The 15,423-nt window shown below is 32.5% G+C and overlaps 1 protein-coding gene across 1 annotated transcript in view; it reads left to right on the top strand.

Annotated features, from left to right (window-relative positions):
* Positions 1-7,334, top strand: part of LOC134726087 (ankyrin-3-like) — a 29,878-nt gene extending 22,544 nt beyond the window's left edge. Inside the window, exon 5 of the mRNA XM_063590486.1 lies at positions 2,463-7,334. Coding sequence (XP_063446556.1) covers positions 2,463-5,467 — 3,005 coding nt within the window. The 3' untranslated portion in view covers positions 5,468-7,334. The remainder of the gene's footprint in view (positions 1-2,462) is intronic.
* The last annotated feature ends 8,089 nt before the right edge of the window (positions 7,335-15,423 follow it).

Below are 15,423 nucleotides of genomic sequence, written 5' to 3'. Positions count from 1 at the left end.
CAACGTCGGAACTTCAATATTGAATCCCACACAGTATCAAATAATCTGACAAGTTTTTTTTTAATAAATATACCTTTCCCATATCTTCATGAAAGAGTGCTGTTTTTTTTTAAATTAACAGCTACTGATAGATTTTGATAGTTTCAAATGCCCTCGAAATCAAAAAAAGAAAAATATAAAATTTCAATCGGAGTTATTATAATTGGACAAACAAGCACTCCCTGCCAAACACGCGGACGTGACAGAAGACACCTTTTAGTAGCGTCAACATTGGTATAAAATGTATTGTGTAGATGTTTGTGTTCATATATCACCAACAAATGGTTTGGTCCAGATATTTCTGATTGTTCTGTTGAAATCACTTGTTATACATATGAATTGTAAGTACATAGCACGCAATTTTCTTTTGTTTTATTCGAAAGTCAGCGTGAAAGGAGGTCAAAGTTGGAGAAATTTACCAAAGTCGTTTTTTCAAGGCGTGTTAAAAACGTATCTGCAAACTTAAATATGCCTGGTCTACCAAGACGGTAGCGAGATATGATATATGTGTCATTTAAATTATCACTGATTTCAATCCTTCCCTGAAAACCCCGTGTCGGCTAAAAATTCGGCGTCGGTTGTACCCCAAATTATGCAAGGCGACGGCCATCTTTTATTTAACGATCGCTTTGCGACAGGTTTAACCACACGTAAATAGCGTTCGCGATTCACACGCAATGTACGACTATCGCAAAGTACGACTGTTTTATGAAACGGAATTTTAGCGTTACGTTTGGTTAACGTTCAAACGTACGCTAACGATCGTTTTATGAAACGGCAGCAAGGTTTATGACCATAAAAGGAAGGCTGGTATTGATTTTGGGAGTTTTGGTCCCAACATTTTAGGAATTAGGGGCCAAAAAGGGCCCAAATAAGCAATTTCTTGGTTTTCGCACTATAACTTTAGTTTAAGTTAATAGAAATCTATGAAATTTTGACACAAGGTTTATGACTATAAAAGGAAGGTTGGTATTAATTTTGGGAGTTTTGGTCCCAACAGTTAAGGAAAAAGGGGCCCAAAGGGTCCAAAATTAAACTTTGTTTGATTTCATCAAAATTGACCAAGTGGGGTTCTTTAATATGCTGAATCTAACTGTGTATGTAGATTCTTAATTTTTGGTCCCGTTTTCAAATTGGTCTACATTAAGGTCCAAAGGGTCCAAAATTAAATTTAGTTTGATTTTAACAAAAATTGAAACCTTGGGGTTCTTTGATATGCCGAATCTAAAAATGTACTTAGATTTTTGATTATTGGCCCAGTTTTCAAGTTGGCCCAAATCCAGGTCCAAAATTAAACATTGTTTGATTTCATCAAAAATTGAATAATTGGGGTTCTTTGATATGCCAAATCTAACTGTGTATGAAGATTCTTAATTTTTGGTCCAGTTTTAAAATTGGTCTAAATTAAAGTGCAAAGGGTCCAAAATTTAACTAAGTTTGATTTTAACAAAAATTAAATTCTTGGGCCTCTTTGATATGCTGAATCTAAACATGTACTTAGATTTTTGATTATGCGCCCAGTTTTCAAGTTGGTCCAAATCAGGATCTAAAATTATTATATTAAGTATTGTGCAATAGCAAGTCTTTTCAATTGCACAGTATTGTGCAATGGCAAGAAATATCTAATTTCACAATATTGTGAAATAGCAAATTTTTTTTTAATTAAGAGTTATCTTTCTTTGTCCAGTATAGTAAGCAAGAAATATCTGCAAGAATTTTTTTTAATTGGAGTTATCTTTCTTTGTCCAGAATCAACTTAAATCTTTGTTATATACAATATACAATGTATATTCACTTTTTACTACCAACTGATAAATTTAAATAATCTTTACCATTCAGTGATAACAAGCAGTTTTTTTTACATCTTAATATTTTATGATGTATTTAAATGAGTAGTAATTGTTGCAAACTCCATTAGAATATTTTAATTGAAATTAGTTTTGGAATAAGGGAAAGGGGGATGTGATTAAAAAATTGGGTTCAATTTTTCTCATTTGAAATTTCATAGATAAAAAGAAAACTTCTTCAAACATTTTTTTGAGAGGATTAATATTCAACAGCATAGTGAATTGCTCTAAGAGAAAACAAAAATTTTAAGTTCATTTGAATACATTCATTCTGTGTCAGAAACCTATGCTGTGTCAACTATTTAATCACAATCCAAATTTAGAGCGGAATCCAGCTTGAATGTTGTGTCCATACTTGCCCCAACCGTTCAGGGTTCAACCTATGCGGTCGTATAAAGCTACGCCCTGCGGAGCATCTGGTTATTATTTATCATATCTCCTTTTGGTTTGTTCAATATGACTTAAAACATGATTTATTTGAGAGAATGTGAGAAAAAATTTAAATACTAACTTGGAAGTATTTTTTACGTTTTCATTTTCTTAACAACCAATAATATTGATTTATTTATATTTTAGTACAAATCCTTCAAATATTGGATCAGTGGCAAAAGAATGATGAGTACTTTATCGAGACTAAAGCTTCAAAACATGTGCTAAAATGTATCCAAAAACATAGCTGTGTCACCATAACTGCTAGTTCTGGTGTTGGCAAGACAGCAATCCTACAACATGTAGCTTTAAAAATGGCAGAAGAAGGGTTTGATGTACTTTTTGTAACCAATCCTCATAACATTGTTGAGTTTTATAATCCAAATCAGAAAGCATTGTTTGTAATTGATAACTTTTGTGGAACATATTCTATCAACCAGTCAGACCTTTTAAATTGGGAACCAGTTATGACGCGTATTGAAGGACTAATTGGAAAATCACTCATAAAAATTATTGTGGCTTGTAGGATACAAGTATACAACGATAACAAATTTGAAGCGCTTTCTATTTTCAAAACCAATGTATGTAACTTGTTATCTGAAAATTTATGCTTGTCACAGGCTGAAAAGACGTCAATAGCGGAAATTTATCTGGAAACAGAAGCTTCACAGGTAATCCAATATAGTCATTTATATGAATGTTTTCCGCTTCTATGTAAACTTTATCGTGATAACACTGAACCCAGTATTACATCATTTTTCAAGAATCCATTTTCAGTGTATGAAGCAGAAATCGAACAGCTTAAAAAGAAAGAAATTTTCGGAAAATACTGTGCTTTGGCATTGTGTGTCATGTTTAATAACAAGTTAAAGGAGAAAGTGTTAACAGAAGAGAACGATAAAGAAACAAAAAAGATCATAAGGAACACGTGTGAGGCTTGTAGGTTAGAAAGAAGTACATCAAGATTAATGTTATTGGATGAAATTCATACACTCGAACACACTTTTTTGAAAAAAGAAAATGGCGTTTATAAAACAATACATGATAAACTATTCGACTTTTTATCTAATTATTTTGGAAAAATGATAATTCAGTGTTTGATTAAAAATTCAAAAAGTAAGTTTGTCAGCGAACGATTTTCATTCGAAAGAGAAGACGATACGGAACAGTTTATCATTATTGTACCACCAAAATACCATCAAATGTACATACAAAGAATGGTTGATGACTGGTCTAATGGTAGAGTTGTGCCAGTGTTCAATAACAAAAATATGGAAAAAACAGATTTCAGAAAAAGATTGCTGAATTTTGTGGAAACACTTGATTTATCATATCAAAAACAATTAGCCCAAACTGTTGATATCAAACACAAACATAATGCACTTTTGGAATGTTGTTTTATATGTGACCTTTCTTTGATTCAGTGGTTTTGTTTTCATGGTGCAGATGTTAACCAATGTAGATTTGATGGTGTAAGTCCTGTATTTGTTTCATCACAGGAAGGTGATACTGAAGCAGTTAAGCTGTTACTGGAATACAAGGCAGATGTTTATAAATGTAATGAGGGTGAAGCACCTCCTTTGTTTATGGCTTGTCAGGAGAATCATGTTGATATAGTTAAGATGCTACTTGAATACAAGGCAGACGTTAATACATGTAATGATGATGAAGTATCTCCTTTGTTTATGGCTTGTCAGAAGGATCATATTGATATAGTTAAGATGCTACTTGCATACAAGGCGGACGTTAATAAATGTAAGGATGATGAAGCATCTCCTTTGTTTATGGCTTGTCAGGAGAATCATGTTGATATAGTTAAGATGCTACTTGAATACAAGGCAGACGTTAATAAATGTAATGATGATGAAGTATCTCCTTTGTTTATGGCTTGTCAGAAGGATCATATTGATATAGTTAAGATGCTACTTGCATACAAGGCGGACGTTAATAAATGTAAGGATGATGAAGTATCTCCCCTGTTTATGGCTTGTCAAAAGGATCATATTGATGTAGTTAAGATGTTACTTGAATACAAGGCAGACGTCAATAAATGTAAAGATGATGAAGTATCTCCCCTGTTTATGGCTTGTCAGAAGAATCATGTTGCTGTAGTTAAGATGTTACTTGAATACAAGGCAGACGTCAATAAATGTAAAGATGATGAAGTATCTCCCCTGTTTATGGCTTGTCAAAAGGATCATATTGATGTAGTTAAGATGTTACTTGAATACAAGGCAGATGTTAATAAATGTGATGAGGATGAAGTATCTCCCCTGTTTATGGCTTGTCAAATGAATCAAGGTGATATAGTTAAGATGTTACTTGAATACAAGGCAGACGTCAATAAATGTAAAGATGATGAAGTATCTCCCCTGTTTATGGCTTGTCAAAAGGATCATATTGATGTAGTTAAGATGTTACTTGAATACAAGGCAGACGTCAATAAATGTAAAGATGATGAAGTATCTCCCCTGTTTATGGCTTGTCAGGAGAATCATGTTGATGTAGTTAAGATGTTACTTGAATACAAGGCAGACGTCAATAAATGTAAAGATGATGAAGTATCTCCCCTGTTTATGGCTTGTCAGAAGAATCATGTTGCTGTAGTTAAGATGTTACTTGAAAACAAGGCAGACGTTAATAAATGTACAGCTAATAAAGTATCTCCCCTGTTTATGGCTTGTCAAATGAATCAAGGTGATATAGTTAAGATGTTACTTGAATACAAGGCAGAAGTTAATAAATGTACAGCTAAAGAAGTATCTCCCCTGTTTATGGCTTGTCAAAAGGATCATATTGATGTAGTTAAGATGTTACTTGAATACAAGGCAGACGTCAATAAATGTAAAGATGATGAAGTATCTCCCCTGTTTATGGCTTGTCAGGAGAATCATGTTGCTGTAGTTAAGATGTTACTTGAATACAAGGCAGATGTTAATAAATGTGATGAGGATGAAGTATCTCCTCTGTTTATAGCTTGTCAGAAGGATCATGTTGATATAGTTAAGATGTTACTTGAATACAAGGCAGACGTTAATAAATGTGATGTGAATGAAGTGTCTCCCTTGCAAATAGCTTTTCATAAGAATCATGTTGAAATAGTTAATATATTACGTGAATATCAATCAGACGTTGATAAATCAAAACGGTGATGAAGCATAGTAGAGATGTACATAGACAACGAGGCAGACGTTGATAAGTGCAGAAACAAGGGATAAATCCTATTTGCCTACGTGATTTACCATTTATTCAGTTGTGATGATGAATTAGATGGACCAAGAGGCAAAATTTATTTTCCATAGGCGATAATGGTTACGTTTTATTCTGTAGCTCAGTCCATATCGTAAACTTGGATGTGTTTGATAGCTCATTTCGCAGCTGAGACATTTTCACAAGTGTGGTTAAATTCTCTAGGTACGAAGCGAGATTCGTGTTTCCGTAATTTAGCATACACCAAAAATCCTTCCGTGATGTGGCTCCCTGTGGTGAAAAAATACTTTTCACACGATAAGTTCTTAAAAGATTTATACATTTGATAGCTACATAGTTTTTACACATTTATTCTAGTGGGATGTACAGTGAAAGAAAAATTCATTCTTCTAATAATAGTTTCGAGATATTCCAAAATAAAACAATACAGGTGTTGATACTGATCAGAAAGTATTTCTAAATAATAATTATACATTTATTTTTACAGAAAAATCATTTGTTAAACTGTGTTATAATTAATACATGAAAATACACGATGTTTTATATGTAGTATTTAGCGAGATAATTGCTTAAGAAGCTTTCGGAATTGAAATTTAAAAACTGTCTATCTTTGCTGCATATTGATAGAAAAATTTGAAAAAAAATATGTACATGAAAATCGAAAGTTCATTCAAATCACCAATTTTCTGAGTGTTCAAAAAGTCCTTTGTATGTTTCAATTTTTCAAAGTATGCTTATTTTTTTTAGATATCGAGCTCAACGTTTTGTTGATGTTACATGTATATTCAATGGAAACTATTGATTTTCGTGAATATATACATAACAAAAGTCTGTCTGTGTAGATTAAAAAATCAAAAAGAACGTTTTTTTTATAAAGAAGTTATCATTCTTCTATTTTGTATACACATTTTGAGAAATGGTCGTCACGAGTTTTGTTCGCGTATTTGTTGTCTTCACGATCTATTCAAATTCAATGTTTATACATCGGTATAAGGTATTCTTGCTTTTGCTTAGAACTTAATTTTAAAAGGCAAAATCTTTGCTGCTTAACGATTAACTCACCATAAAAACCAGGACTGTTAATTTATAATTATGAACAAATCAATCAATTCCTATGGAATTGTTCCTGACTTTCTCTGGTCTAGCTGAGCATGTGTAAGAGAAGTATAAAAATAGTAAAAAATAAATAATTGAAATTGATACTCTAGAAATTTATTCGCGTAGCATCATTTTTGACCATTTTTATTCTGAGAATCTATAGCCTGTTGTACTTATTGTGGGATATTTAAGATGGAAAAGAATAAAAATGACTGGAAGTTTTCTGTTTTTGTTTTAATTTATTTCTATTTTTACAATTTGCCAGTACGTTTTACCATGAATCGATAGTTGATAGCGTCCTTGCTAAAATGAGACAAACATTGAGAAGATCTAGTTCTCCGTATCCACAGGGGAGGTTATATTTTGTCACTATATGTCCCACTGTAGTCAATAGTCATCTACTTTCCAAATCAACACAAATGATTAAGCTCCGTCACTTTTTAAAAACTTTTTTTGTTTACGCAAATCTTTTAAGCTCCTCAATTAGAGACGCATTATGAATATTGACCAATATAGTTCTAATTTTTTCAAATATTGTTGTGTGATCTTCATCGGTATGACTTTCTGTACTAATCTATATTTATGTCAGTGTCTGAAAGAACATAAAGTTGTTTAGCACTATAAAGCAATGACCATTTTGTCGCTATATTTATTTATTATAAATACCATGTGTACAAGTATAATTGGTAAAAGGAATAAGATTAACATTAGTATTTATTGCTTGTTTTGAAATCCTATTTTTGGAATGTGTTAATAAAGTGCATTTGTATTTTTTGGAAAGTTTGCTATAGCTTGCTATTGCTACTTTCCATAGCCGTCGGCCTCAAACTTATGGTGACAGATTATCGCCATTTATTCTGATCCGAGATAATTTAGTACTAGTACTAGTGTTTGAATTCTAATTCTTGGGAGGTTCTTTCAAAATTTTGAGTGACTTCTCATTTGACTGAAAAGATTACAGCTTTAATAAAAAAGAATTGAATGTTCACCGATGATTCAGATGAATTTAACTTCATTTTGAAAATGAGTATCTCAAACACTACTTCGCGGATCTGCCATACGCTGAAGTGAAAATCACAAGAAATCTACGCCAGATTGCGTCATTTTGAAAAACTTTATGAATGAACATTTTCCGCTCTACTTTCACCTGTTTACTATGTACGTACGTAAACGTTGTAAAAGCCCGAGAGTATCGAAAAAATCGGGAATGAGGTGCAAGCCGTTGGATAAATTGACAAGTGATAAAGGTTTGTTTAACAAAACACAGATAATAGAATATAAAATACTCGATAATTATATGTCTAATGTCTAATGTCTCAGTAATGGACGAGTACAGGTAAATACGGTACCGGCTTTCATAAAAAAGAATAATTTTAAAATGCATTGTTTTTGTCGAAAGGTTTTGATGCCAAAAATCATTTGAAAACTTTTAATTCCGTTATTTAAATACATTCCAATGTGGATATAAGGGCCTTCACTCGTTCAGCATGCTCAAGTGGATCAAACTGACAGCAGAAAAACATTGACCCAACGTCAATTCTTCAGTCTTCTTCCAATGATTTACATCATACCATGCCACCTCTGGTGTATTATCGCAAATTCGTATCATATAGCATCCATATTAAAAGCAACCAGTTCAGCATCTACTTCTTGAATAACATAGCTCAGGGTATGAAGACAAGTGCTGTAGAAATGATTAAGGTTCATGAAATTATGATGATGTGTACCCTTTGGCTTAAATGGCTGCATTTCACCTCAAAATTTATATAAATTACAGACAAACACGTGCATAGCATGCCCTATTTAATAGAAATTCAATTGCTTTGTCATCCAAACACAGAGGCAATGATTACCATAATATATCAAACGAATGGCTTACAACAAAAAAAATATGAATCTAGCGTATATAAACCTTTTATTCATGTGGTCATACTGCTGTTGTTATGCTTCCACCGTATTGAGTTTTATCCTTGTTCTTCTGTTAGTATGTACATTCTTCCCTTACTTATAAGTACCTCCGTATATATCCCAAAATTCGTTTCTGTTCTCTTACTTTAGTTTGCCTGAACCAAATTGTATGAAACTGATACGCAATGCTTATAACCACAATTCACAAGTCAAGTTTGAATTTTTGTTGCGTTACATTCTAGTGTTTAATGCTACTTTACAAAAAGAAAAGTTGCTGGAAATTTAAGTTTCTGTTCTCTTAAGTATAGTTTGTCTTAACCAAATGTTCTGAAACTTATACACAATTCTCATTACCACAAACAGTGATCAAGTTTGAAATTGTTGATTTATTTTTACTGCTCTAGGGTTGTGCTTTGTTACAAATGAAACCAGATGCTCTGCAGGGCACAGCTTTATACGACCGCAGAAGTCGAACCCTGAACAGTTGGGACAAGTATGGACACAACATTCAAGCTTGATACAGCTCTGAATTTGGATTGCGATCAAATTGTTGACATAACATATTGGTTTCTGACACAAAACAAATGTCAAGATCTTACAATTCTATTGCACAATACTGTATAACTAGAATGAATACACAATGTTTATTAATCCATAATTCAGATCAAGTAAAAATTTTGGTAGTGTCACATTTACAGTTCATGAGTTTATAACGTTAATGCTAGCGAGGGCATCATTTGAGTCCAATGGACATGTTCCCTATTTTTGATAAAAGCCTTTAATATAAATTCACTTTCTTTACAGTCGTATTGATTTAAGTTACTGTAACTGTCTTATTTATAAGTAAGGATGCAGTATTTTTTGCAAAGAACCAATGCTATCAAAAAGAGTTCAAAGAATGAAAATGTATTAATAACTATACGCCACAATAAAGGTCGTCAATAATGAGAAATGTTTGTACCATATACATGTAGAAAGCTTTAACAGGCCCCGATATGAAACATATGGAACAATTCAAACAAAAAATAACCTTACGTGTTAAATACAAATATGAAGGACATAAACCAATAGAATACTAATTCGCAGGCCCTTGAAGTTGACATGGCATGGGTACTTAAAGAAATTAACAGAGCTTTCTGCATGTATATTTCATTATTTTAGATCTACAGTCATGACAGTTTAAGGTTGCAATCATAAGAAAATATCAAAACTTTTTAGTTTAAAACATCAAAGCTGTGATGAAATACATATTTGAAATAATACACGTCTATAACCTTTTTTAGAATAATACACAGCTAAAGTTGCAAACTTTCCAGAGGTGCTATCCAGCACTTTGATTTTAATAAAATATTGTTTACACTAAGTATCATTATTCAAGTAGTATGTCGTAATATGGATATAACATGTGATGATAACCTACAATTACAATAGACAGACCAGGTTTAAAACATTCAAAACATTTGTCTGCTGCATGAATGCACAAATTAGATTTCATAAAACTTTTTAAGATACTTAAGTTGTTTTACCAGGGGAAATCAACTATAGAAAATATTCTTAACTTTCTGTGAATTTAATATGTATCATATATTTAAAGGGCAACGAAGTGCCAATTTTCCAAATGTATTATAGTGAAAACCTTTTATCAGTTAGAAATACACATGAGGTTTTTCAGTAAACATTATGATAGCACACGTATGATGATGTCATTACATACCACCGGAATACAATAAGCACAGTTTTCAGAGTTACATGACAAAAGTTGTCTAAGTGTTGAACTTGAAATGTGGAGATCAGTAAGTAAGCATTAATATACAATATCAACACCAAAGCAAGCATATTTTGAAATAATGGTTAATTTCAATTACGTAATTTAATAAATATAATAAATAAACAACATAGAGCTTGCTTAATAAAAACAAATGGCTTACCAGTTATTCTGAACTTTTTAAAACTTCCGACTTGCCGTCTTATGTTAAACTGGAATGAAATACCTGAAAATGAAAAATGACCAAACAAAATACCCACGATGTGTTATCATTTCATTAAAATACATCAAGAAAAACATCAAATTCTTTAAGTTTTAACAACCTTCATTTAAATCTTTGTTATAAGGTATGAGGAACAACCAGAAGTAGCTTAATAGCTACATAGGTGAAGTACTTTTAGGCTATGGGTTTGACCCTTCCCATTTCCCTCAAACCTCAGAAAAAGCTATTTTATTTGTCCTTTTTTGTTTGTTGGTTTTCAACCTTTTTATTATTAAGCTTTGTATATTCAAATACTTTGGTCTTGGGCATCTTCTTCTTCTTTTTCTTCTATACGTAAATCCTTCTAATTATGGAACACCTACTCAACAGATATCGTCCAGACGGGAGTCAATTAAAATTTATACACTAAAAATGTTCCCCAAATAACTTAAAATTTTTAAATTCACAGTACATGGATAAAATCTAAAAAGACATTCATTGTCAAAATTCGCATCTGATGCAGCAAAATGGTACCTTTTATATTATTGCACTTGAGAAAGGTTACAATGTATAATGACTCCAAATATTGGTCAGTTCCTACGAAATCAGTGTGTATAGAATTCAATACCCTAATAACAGCTGCAATTCATAATAGCTTCTTTTGAGAACAGTTATTATTCATTTCCTATCGTTAATTGTCCATTTTAAATGGTGTCGTTCCCTTGTTAGCATCTTACGGTGTTAAATATCTCAACTTGTACGATTCGCTAGTGTATGTAACAATATTTTAGATAGAAATGTATGTATTACTGAAAATTATTACATTAAGGTTTTCGATATCACAAATTAGTCAAAACATTTACTGAATTTTATCATCGGTGTAATAACATAAAAGGTACCTTTTTGCTGCATCAGATGCGAATTTTATCATTCGTAAATATAGCTTAACATGCAGACTTCTAATACGTTTAGGTATTTCACATCCATTTTTTTTATGGAAATATTCTTTATCAAGCACACAAATGTCAGTATTCACCTCAGAAGCTAACAAAACCTTTACATATACTTATTTACAAGGGATATAGGTACGATACTGTTTTAATGATTCACCTTTAGGGTCGTTGCATTGGAACTAAACACATCTATTAAAAAAACAGTTGTTGGCATAACACGGGTTATTTTCTTCGCATATATATGTTATAATGGTATGATCCTAAACCATAACGAGAAGGATTGTGCCTGATATTCATATGATGAAGACATAATATTTCAATCAGTTTAATTGAAGTCTGGAGCTGGCATGTCAAATAACTTCTAGTAGTCTGTTGTTATGTATGTATTATTGTCATTTTGTTTATTTTCTTTGGTTACATCTTCTGACATCAGACTTGGACTTCCCTAGAACTGAATTTTAATGCGCGTATTGTTATGCGTTTACTTTTCTACATTTGCTAGAGGTATAATGAGGAGGGTTGAGATCTCAAGAACATGTTTTACCCCAACACATTTTTGCGCCTCCCCAAGTCAGGAGCCTCTGGCATTTGTTAGTTTCAGTTTTAGTTTCTTGTGTACAATTTGGAGTTTAGTATGGTGTTCATTTTCTCTGAACTATTAATAAATATGTGTGTTTGGATTTTAAACAGTAAGCAAAAGTTTCAAATTATAATTTCAAACATTTTTTTGTATATGACGAATGTAGTGGAGGGATAAAAAACATATTGATGTTCATCTAGTATTGTATATTTGGTATACTCTTTTAACAAAACCATTTTAAAAATTAGAAAGGGTGACTAGTCTATTTCAATTGAAAAGATGCCAAATTGTCTTTTTTGAATTATTTATAGATAAACATAATAGTAGTATAACTGTCAACAGAAAAAAAATTTCACCAGAGATCGGAGAACGAAATCAGCTATTGGTCATTGTAATGCCTTCAACAATGAGCAAACCTGTAACCGTATAGTTGGATATACACGTTTTCAGCCTGAACAATTGAAATAGATCAAAACGCACAATTCAACAGTCTGATTTGTTCCTTCAACCTACAATATCCACTGGATTGCTGGCTACTGACTTCGATCTGGCACATGCAAAATGATTCATGATGAACATGTTTCTGCGTACAAAGCTCTCCAAATCAGCAAAGACAGGTGAAAATAAAGGTGAAAGTAGTCAACTGATGTTCGAATTTTGTCATTTTAATTAGAAGGTATAAATTACTAAAGCAAGCAAAAAAACTGAGAAAATCAAATACTAGTAGACCCCATAAAAGAGAGACCTTGTGCGTCGAACGGTATAGAGTCTGTTATGCATACATGCAACACACTGGATACAAAATCAATAGTCAACATGTGTTAACTATTCAGATCGTACCAACAAACTGTCGATAAACTCTATTGTCAAATAAAGGCAACAATAGTATACCGTTGTTCAAACTCATAAATACATGGACAAAAAACAAAATCGGGGTAACAAACTAAAACCGAGAGAAACGCATTAAATATAAGAGGACAACAACGACACAACACTGAAATGTAACACACACAGAAACGGACCAAGCATCAGACAAAATGCCACGAGAATAACAAATATAACATCAAAAAGTTATGAACATTTACGGCCAATAAATCATTTACAAAAACATCTGTTCCACACAATTGTGCAAAGTACCGGAAATTCATTATTGTAAATATATTTGAAAGGGCCAGAAAAGCAAGCAAAACTCACATAATTTTTCATATCCCAAAAATAACCTCTTCAAAAAGTAAAAAATACTACTAATATATTTTTAAGAATATCAATGCATGTATTTTGAATGGACTTACTAGAAAAGTAAAATCACAAAATTACTGAACTCAGGGGAAAATCAAATCGGAAAGTCCCTAATCACAAGGCAAAATAAAATGATAAAAAAACATCACAAAGAAATGGACAACAACTGTCACATTCGTGACTTGGTGCAAGCATTTATAAATGTAGAAAATGGTGGATCAAACCTGGTTTTACAGCGCTAAACCTCTCACTTGAACGACAGTCGCGTCCAATTGAATAATATTGATAGTGATGCATGAATTAAACAAACAGACATAATCGCTAAAAATAAAGGTAAACAGTATAATGCGGTATCTCACATTCGTGAAACGGTAACGAGATGGTAAGTTACGACACAAGGAACATATCCGATATCAACTATATAACAGATATTCCATAACGATGAACCAACTCGTGATGGCTTCCGTATAATTTACGTAGTGATCATTTCAGCTTCCCAAAACGTCACTATTTTGAAGACGAAATCATCCCATTCGTAGTAAAGGTTTTATTTTTTATTTTAAAGTAAAGATATTCACTCAAAATGTTTGTTTGTAAGAGAATAGGACAGCCAATTACTTCAAGATAAATCAAATTATCACAATAAGAGTAACGTCGGGTATCATTAGAGTAAGTACTATGTATGAAAAAAGAGGAACGAAAGATACCAAAGGGACAGTCAAACTCGTAAATCTAAAACAAACTGACAACGCCATGGCTAAAAATGAAAAAGACAAACAGAAAAACAATAGTACACATGACACAACGTAGAAAACTAAAGAATAAACAACACGAACCCCACCAAAAACTAGGGGTGATCTCAGGTGCTCCGGAAGGGTAAGCAGATCCTGCTCCACATGCGGCACCCGTCGTGTTGCTTATGTGATTACAAATCCGGTAAATAGTCTAATTCGGTAGGTCAAATTCATGAAAGGGAAGGGGATTGTTGTTACGACGTAAGGAACATATCCGATATCATTTGTGAAACGGTTATTCCATAACGGTCAACCAACTCGTGATGGCGTCCGTAAAATTTACGAAGGGATGATTTCAACTTCACAATTTGGAGCTCTTGGTTTAATAGCTTCCTTGTGAGCAGTAACCCTCTATCAAGAAAATCATGATAGGAAATGCAAGCACTGGAAAATCGTAACAATTGGGAGATATATACCCCGTATGCAGGTGCTGCTGGAATGTTGCTACTTAGAAAAGGAAAGTTCACAATTGGAAAGCTGTAATTATCTCTTTTGTCGTAAAGTTTTGTCTCCAACCGACCCTCATTGTCAATTTCTAGATGTAAGTCAAGATATGAAGCCGACTTAACTGTATCTGTAGTATCCTTTATCTCCAATTCGACCTCAATTATGACCTCATATCTCATAAATACGACTACACATATCGCCATGAATGCTAGAAATGTTCTAATACTGTGTAGAACTGCTCGCCATGCTTGTTGCAGAATTTACCGTAGCTTAGCAATAGTCTGAGGCGGGGGATAATGCATATTTTCACTTAACATGGATCAAGTTCAACATTGGGTAGAGTCAAGTTTACCGTTCATGAACTATGTCCCTTTATAAATATTGAAAATGATGATTTTTTTTGTTTCCTATCACTTACTTTATTTTAGCTCCATACACTTATACTCAATTTTAATCACTAATCGACATTGACTACAGTTAAATATATTTATGTGCGGTTCGCGTATGATTTTTGTAGTATGTAATTTACTCTATTGTGTTTTAACAATAGTTGTAAACCGGTTTTGGCGGTCAGTATATAATGAAAGTTTGCACGAGATTTAACTATCGAGGTTTGGGCAGTGACCATTATCGTACGTTTCATTTGTATTGAAGTTTAATTTTCATTAAGAAATCTGTTTTTTAATGTATTGAAGTTGTATGGTAAGAATTAATGTGTTTTGTATATATTTTGTTGATGTTTGGTTGCTGTCTTTTATCGGTATTGTTGATTGTGTGATGTTTATAAACCGGGATTTGTTTTCATAGATGCATAGTTGCCGTGTTCAAATCATGAACTGTTAATGGTGTTTGATATTAGAAATATTGTGATCTCTGGATCTATAGTTATTAAAATTAAGATGGTGATCATTG

Source organism: Mytilus trossulus, chromosome 7 (genome assembly GCF_036588685.1).
Source record: "Mytilus trossulus isolate FHL-02 chromosome 7, PNRI_Mtr1.1.1.hap1, whole genome shotgun sequence".
NCBI lineage: Eukaryota > Metazoa > Mollusca > Bivalvia > Mytilida > Mytilidae > Mytilus > Mytilus trossulus.
This window is presented reverse-complemented; position numbering and strand designations above follow the sequence as displayed.